Genomic DNA, 8,332 nt, shown 5'->3' on the forward strand with positions numbered 1-8,332 from the left:
ATTATTATGTAGTGTATGTAACCCATACAAAAACTGCTTGAAGTATAGTTTATTTGTGTTTGTGATTAAACTAAAAAGAATAATCATATTTACTAATTATAATTTTTTTTGATAAATTCAGGTAAATACACCTTTTAAAATAATTTTTAATACTTGAAAAAGTTTCTATGCACAGTAAATTCATTTCTGTGTACACTACTTTGCATTCTTGAAGTAACACTGGGTTAAGCTAGTAAAAATGGACTGAAAAACTTTATTGCTAATGTGCTCTTTTAAACAGCAGCTAGTAATATCTTTACAAATAGTTAATTAAATATATTGGTTATCAAACTTGACTTTAAAAATTAAATATAGTTTTTACTCTTTAGCACATAAAATTTAGTAGAAACCAAAGTTATTCAGATAAAAACTGGTATCTTTTTGGTTGTCTAAAATAACAGACTGTTAAACTTTTATCAGCTTTAGACGGATGACTAAGTTGTATGTGTTCTTAAATTTTTTGCTAAATAGTTTTTGATTTAATTTTCTTGTAAATGTTTCAATTTGTAAAGTAATTGTTTTATTATTTGTGGAGTTACTCTAAAATACTAATTTCAGTTTTATTAAGATTAAAAAGATTATAAGACATTTCATATTTCAAATCCATGTTTTGCTTTTTGATAGCTGTAAAAAAGTATTTTTATTTACAAACATTGTTGTTTTATAAAATGTTGTTTACAAACATTTGGGTATTTTGTTATGCAGAAACTGAAAATGCTAAGCCTATCAGTTTTAAAACTACAAACAAGTTTAATTTTAGTTAGGGACTGTCAGTTCAACTATAATTTAATTTTAACAATTTTTAATGTTTTTAAGAAAAAAAGTTTAAATGTTTATACCATCATAAGCTAAGCAATAGTATTAAAAAGTAAACATATTTCCAATAAAAGTTAGTTAAATCAAATAAGGTTAAACAAATTAGTGTTTAAAGCAACTAATTAAAATAGCTATAAAAGTTGTAATATACATGTTTGCCACATTGATAGTGAAGGAAAAAATTTCTTGCAAACCAAATGTTTTTTGATGGTTATTAAAAAAAATAATATAGTTTATGCGTTTGTAAAACTAAAGTGTTTTAACTTTGATGCATCATTTTAAAAAGAGTTTTAACATAAATGCTCAGAAGTTTAATATTTTTTCAAATAAGCTTTAAAGCAGAGTTTCCCAATTTTTTTTTTCAAATTTCCCCTTTTAAAGAAATCAAAACGGCTTTTGCCACCTCCAACAAGACTACTATTTGAAGCACCTAAGACCTTTTTTTCTACTCTTCATCTGCAACTCAAGAATATCTAGTGTAAGTTTAAAAATTACTAATAAACACACCTAAGACCTTTTTTTGCTCTTCATCTGCAACTCAAGAATATCTAGTGTAAGTTTCAAAATTACTTATAAATACACCTAAGACCTTTTTTTGCTCTTCATCTGCAATTCAAGAATATCTAGTGTAAGTTTCAATATTTTAAAATTGTCCCACTTTTTCCCCTTTACTTATTATTGGCCCCCAACTTACTAAAATCGCCCCCAGGCGGCGGTACCGCCCACTTTGAGAAACCCTGCTATAAAGTAAAAAGAAATGAAGTAATTTAGTTTGATGATCCTACTGTACCATTTTCTGAATGTTAAGGTGCCACTTTTATAAGGGTAGTCATAGTAATGTGTGTTTGCTTATAATAATATCAATGTAGTTCATTCCTGATAGTACTTAAAACCTATAGAAGGTTATGTACATGATTGAAATATTTACTAAACGACTGTACGCTAACAATATCTAGTAGAAGATTAGCACTACAATCATTTGTAACATAAAGTTTTAATGTTCAGAATGAGAAGTAAGAAAGGCTATATGAAAACCTTTCAAATGAAAAATATATCTTTTCTTCAAACAAAATTTTAATACTTGTTTAAAAATCTTTTACTTGAAATTATAAAACAAAAGTATATCAAAATAAAAAAAAAAGTTTTACTGTTTAATTTTTTAAGGTGTAGATTTAGAGGTAGTTGAAGTCGCTCTAAAAAATAGTTGACACAGAATTGAAAAACAACATGTTGAAGGAAGCCCTATTAATTTTAATGAGAAGTTTAAGTTATTTTTTTTGGTTAGAAACATAGGCTTTTTTAATTGATAGTTTTTTAATTAAGGAACAGATTTGGAAATTTTAACTATACATTGAACATGTTATATAAGAATGCAAATGTTTTAGACTGTTAAAATAAATAATTTTTTTAAACTTTTTTATAAAAAGTAGTAAGTAGAAAACTCATGTAAGACAAAGAAGTTTTTCTTTACCTTTTTTAAAGTATTTAACGAAAAATAAAAATAGATTTCAATCAATAAAAATTAATTTCAGTGCTTTATTTTATTAGTTGAAGTTTTACTTTATAGCACATAGTATTTTGTTTGTGTTTTATTAAACTATTATGATAATTTTTTCTTAAAATTTACAAATAGTGTTTGTTTTTGTATCATGCTTTCTATAGAATAAGTTAAAATTTAAATAAGTGGTCATAAAGTCAGTAAAAGTTTTAAATTTTTTGTGGCAACAACAAATGTATCTTAAACTTATTTTTACTTCAACTGACGTTTTTTGTTCATAACACATATACCTATTTGGTAAATAAGGTAGTTAGTTTTTAGTTAAGTTGTGTAAGGATACTGATTTAAAAAATGTTCTATAACCTTACACTAGGTATTTTCACAACATTATTGCGTTTAGGTAATAAAGTAACTTTTTTATACATAGTAAACATTCAGTTTTTAAGTTGCTGATTTTTATAACTCAATCTTATTTACAAAACACTTCTTTTTAATTTTAAAATAGATATTTATTTTAGGTTAAAAAAACATATTAAAAATAATTTTATGTAAATCTCTTTATTCATTTGCTGTATACTTTATATTTAAATTTCTTTAAATTCTTAATGTTATAATAAAACCGTCAAAGTTAGTTGTTCTTAAAAAATCTTTGTTGTTGTAAGTGAGTAAATACTTAATGTGAATATTAAGGTACATTTGAAAAGTATCATATCTCCAAAAAGTACATTTTTTCAGAGACTCAGATAAAATTTTTGTTAAAAATGGACTTACCCAAATCAAGGGGCAGAAGCAGAGGTTCAGCTCTGACAAACCTCCTGAAGCAACTTGACAATGATCAACCTGGAAGCCTCACCAAAACAGCTTCCAAATCTCAAAAATCAGAAGTCAGTGGACCTTCTGGCTCCACGTCTGGTTATGCCAGCTTGAAAACACTCAGTACATGCTCTGACTTACCATCAAAATTACCTCAGAGAGGCAGAGGTAAGGTTCTTGAGTCTTTGTTTAGTACGACAAGCCAACCGACTACAGGTAGGGGAAGGGGCTCAAGACACTTAAAAGATATTATTGCAGCTGCTTCAGGCAGCATGGTTTACCCAATGGGTGGTAGCAAAGAGCTGTCAAAAGACATACCAAAAATAACCAGGTCAGAACCAACTGCTAGAAAGGTTGAAAAAGTTGCTCGCAGTATACAAAATGCTGAAGTTTGCAAGCTGGAAACCAAATCTTATGCTGGCAAGACTGGAAGATCTATTCCAATGAAAATAAATTGCATCAGAGCAGTTTCAAAGCATTCAGCAATTTACCAGTACCATGTCACTTTCAAGCCTGAAATTGACAACATCAGGTTCAGACACAGTCTTTTGAACCAACAAAAAAAAGTCATTGGCAACACAAAAGCTTTTGATGGTTCTATACTCTTCCTTCCTAAGCGCTTGGAAGACAGTGTGGTGGAGCTTAAGTCACTGAGGAAGTTTGATGAAACAGAAGTGACTGTGAGAATAGTGTTCACCAAAGCCTTGCATCCTTCATCTCAATCTTTACTTCCTTTCTACAACATTGTGATGAGAAGGGCAATGGAGTCTCTTGGTCTCTGCCAAGTGGGTAGAAACTATTTTGACCCTAAACAAGCCACATCCGTACCTGCTTACCATTTGTCTCTGTGGCCTGGGTTTGTTACTTCCATCAAGCGGTTTGAAGGAGGTATGATGTTGAACATTGATCTCAGTCACAAAGTTTTGAGAGAAGAAACCGTCATAAATGTCATGAGAGGAATTGCAAAGAGGCCAAAAGTGCAGTTTAGGGATGAGTGCATTAAAGAGCTGGTCGGGGAAACTGTTTTGACCAAGTATAACAATAAAAACTACAAGGTTGATGACATTGATTACACCATGAACCCACTAAGCACTTTTGAAACAAAAAATGGTGGCCAACTGTCATTTGTAGATTATTATATGCAGCAGTACAAAATACAAATAAAGGATTTAAAACAGCCTTTGTTGGTGAGTTTGCCAAAGAGAAAAGAAAAAGACAAGCCTGAAAGGATAATTTTGCTTGTACCTGAACTATGTTATTTGACAGGTATTTCTGAAAGAACAAGGACGGATTACAAGGCCATGAAGGAAATCAGAGATGTGACTTCCCTGTCTCCCAGCATGAGAAACGAGGGCATTGAGAAGTTTGTCAGAAAAATAAACAGAACTCCGGCAGCCAGAGATGAACTGGCCAAGTGGGGTTTGCAGCTTGAAGAACAAACTTGTTCAATGCAAGGAAGAACTTTGCAAAGTGAAAAGCTGATGATTGGCAACAGAAGAGTGATTCAAGTAAACCCTAACGCTGACTTCTCTGGTGATGTTGGCAGAGGCTCTGTTTTGAGTGCTGTTGATCTCCAGTCTTGGGTGCTGGTGCACGTTTCTCGCGACAGAAACAAAGCCAGAACTTTTGTGTCCAAAATCATTGAAGTTTCAAAAAAGCTTGGAATAAGGATTCAAAACCCGAAATCGGTTGAGCTGTCAGATGACAGAGTGGCAACTTATAGCCATGCCATAAAATCCAGCATTGAACCGGGAAAAACTCAGCTTGTTGTTTGCATATTTCCCACCTCGCGCGATGACAGATACAACGCATTTAAGAGACTCTGCTGCGTTGACAACCCTGTTGCTTCGCAGGCTATTATTTCCAGGACAATTCCAGATCCCAGCAAGGCTGGAAAGCTGAGATCTGTTGTGATGAAAATTGCCATGCAGATCAATTGCAAGCTGGGCGGCCAGCTGTGGACCTGTGACATACCAATGAACGACCTCATGGTTTGCGGGATTGACGTTTACCACGACCCATCTCCAGTTGGGCAGTCCGTTGCTGCTCTTGTTGTCAGCACAAACAGAGGCATGACCCAGTGGTTCTCAATACCCATTGTTCAAGGAAAGGGCCAGGAGATAATGGACGCTTTGCAGGCATCTTTTGTCCAAGCCATTGGAAAGTACCATGAGATAAACCACAAGCTTCCAGGCAGGATTGTTATTTTCAGGGACGGAGTGGGAGATGGAAGGCTGAGCTGGGTGGTTGAGCATGAAGTGGAGCAAATAAAATCCTGCTTCAGAATGTATGACAAAATCAACAACGATGAAATCTACAACCCAAAGCTGTCAGTCGTCGTTGTGTCTAAGCGCATTGGAATAAAACTCTTCTCCGCCCAAAAAGGCCCTACCAACCTTGAAAACCCTCCCCCCGGCACTGTCATTGACAACACCGTCACAAAATCCAACTGGCACGACTTTTTCCTGGTGTCCCAGCACGTGAGGCACGGCACGGTGTCCCCGACCCACTACATTGTCGTGTACGGCAGCGAGCACATGCAGCCAGACCACATGCAGAGGCTCACCTACAAGCTGACCCACATGTACTACAACTGGCCGGGGACGGTCAGGGTGCCGGCCCCGTGCCAGTACGCCCACAAGCTGGCTTACCTGGTCGGCGAGAACATCAAGCACAGGCCCTCGAGCGTCCTGTGGGACCGCTTGTTTTACTTGTGAAGCTTTTGTGCAGGTTTGGTTTCTTTTGTTTTCGTTTCAAAACTGGTTGGTTGCCAATATTTTTGTCTAGTCTGGAGCTAATTTTTCAAGTTGCTTAAGAGCTTTTAAGAATATTTTTATGCAATGTTACAGATGCTAATTTGAAGATTGCAGTTTTTCATTTATAATTCAGGATTTCAAAAGTAGTTCATTAATTTAAAATATAATAATTTCAATTTATTTAACTACAAAAAATCAAGAAAGTTGTTTTCATGTGATTTGTTCCATTTCTTAAATATCTTTTTAGACTTATAAGCTTGTAGTTACTTTTTCTTGCCTAACAGGTGAAGCTTATAGTTTTTATAGATATTGTGTAGATATTTGATATATAATGTTACTACTTAAAGTAATATTGCTAAAGATGCTTTTATTTAAAGTAAATTTTTTTATTGTAATTTTTAATTACAAGCTTTAGTTTTTGCTTAAAGTTAGAGTTTTTCACTACTAAACTTCATCAAAATAAGATTGAGTCAGTCTTGATTTAAAATTTTATTAAATATAAAACTATGTTTCACTCATAACTAAATTATTTGGCTCAATTGTACCTTACAGCTAGCTTTTAAAATAAGCAGTTTCGAAACTTGTATGCAAAATCAATGTGTTGAAAGTAAGTTGTATGATTAATTCAAATGATGCTTTATAAGTTACTGTCTGTAATCATTATTTCATTTTACTAAAGATGTTACAAGTAAAGTTATTAGTTACTATTGGGTTGCCACACACTCAGGCTATCTCAGATTAGGTTGATTTTTTGAAGACTCAGGCTTATTACTCTGTCTGGTAGGATTTTTTCTTTTTATAAACTCAGATAGGTTTAATATAACTCTGGCTATTTTTTAGTCACTCCAGCTGGCTTTTTGCTTTTAAAAAGAGTGGCAACTATGTAGAAATTACTTTTTAAAAGTTTATTTGTCTTTACCAGGGGTCTGCGGGCATTTGGTGGTTGCGTACGAAATATTAAAAATAAAATTCATTCGCAGGCCGCAGTTGTAGTTTCAATTTTTACTTTTCATAAAAGTCCTAAAATATCTAGTGTTGGTTTCGAATTTTGTGTAACTAAAACTTTTTTTTTTTTTGCTCTTCACTTCAAACCTCAGAATATTTAGTGTAAGTTGGAAAAAAAGTTTTTTTTTCGCGGTTAAATTTGCATTCTCGTGGCCGCATAACATTAAAAATAAAAACATGCTCACAGGCCGCAGTTTGAAGAGTCTGGTCTTATCTCTGTATAGTTGCAAGACATACTAAAACTTGTTGATAAATATTAGGAAAACAAAACAGGATGATTATGCATATATTGTTAAAAGAATCCTTCACTCAAACACTTTCTTGTGCAAAATGCATTGCACACTAGCTTAAAGATTGTTTTGAGACTTATAATAAATAAGACAAGTTTTTGTTAACTTTCATTGCCTTAAAGAGTGGCAATCCTGTAGAAGTTAGTAGATCATTTTAATGCATTATTTTAATTTAACGTTTTTCTAATTAGGTAGAAAGTTGTTTACATAAGCATTGTTATACTATATAAGGTTCTTTATGGCCATTTGGTTATTTTTATTAGCTTCCAAAAGTTTTTTCTTTGAAGACATTATTGTTTTTGTTTATTCAGACTTGAGTCAAAGCTAAAAATAAAATTATTCTAGTCTTTTTGCTACAAGCATATGTTAATTATAATTTTGTGTGTTGCAAATTGATAGCGAGTTGTTATGATCCGAAAAGGCTTTCATTTCAAGCTATGTTTGATAATATTGATCATACTTTTTATTATTTACAATAATATAGTCGCAGTTAACAAATTTGATGTAACAAAGTTCTACCTCAGACTTTAATTGTTTTCAAGTTCAAAGAAAGTTTTTATATTTATTTCTGCTGATTTTTATCAAGTTAATGTTAGTTAGTTAATTATTACATTGTTTAATTTTCCTTATTTTCGTTTTAACATTTATCATTGAAATAAAAACTTGCTATTGATAATTACTGTTTATTCTTAAGCTTAACGTGTTAGCTTTTACTTTTTTTCGTTTTTTCTTCATTAAAGTACTTCATTTTAAGTTTTTGTGATGTTTTATATTTTAGTAAAACTTTAGCGTATATACTGAAAAAAATTTAGTTGAACTACTTTAAAATTTTTTCAAGTAAACTAAGTAAAAACTAATTTATGTCTTAGTTTATCTATTTCTGTAGCTTTGCTTAAAGATTTTAGTTTTGATGCTGTAATTATGAGTCAGTGAATTTATTCTTTAGTTTACTTAAAACAAATAAGTTCTTGACACTACATAATTGTAGACCGTTTTTTATTGTTTAAATCAGCAAATGTGGAATGTTAACACATAGCACAAGTATCGGCAATTGCATGCTCCAACCATTTTAATATGCTGCAGCAAAATGGTAACATAAAGTAAAACTGTAGTAT

General features: G+C 32.1%; 1 protein-coding gene across 1 annotated transcript; it reads left to right on the forward strand.

Annotated features, from left to right (window-relative positions):
* Positions 1–3,114: 3,114 nt before the first annotated feature.
* LOC145841550 (piwi-like protein 1) lies at positions 3,115–5,883 on the forward strand. Its single transcript, XM_082948906.1, has one exon. It carries the CDS (start codon positions 3,115–3,117, stop codon positions 5,881–5,883), a length of 2,769 nt encoding a protein of 922 aa, XP_082805032.1.
* Positions 5,884–8,332: the final 2,449 nt, after the last annotated feature.

The sequence above is a fragment of the Thalia democratica genome, chromosome 7, assembly GCF_965202585.1.
Source record: "Thalia democratica chromosome 7, ktThaDemo2.hap1.1, whole genome shotgun sequence".
Classification (NCBI taxonomy): Eukaryota; Metazoa; Chordata; class Thaliacea; order Salpida; family Salpidae; genus Thalia; species Thalia democratica.

Coding starts and splice junctions, on each gene's coding strand:
- LOC145841550 (XM_082948906.1), top strand. CDS start 3,115: ATGGACTTACCCAAATCAAGGGGCAGAAGCAGAGGTTCAGCTCTGACA.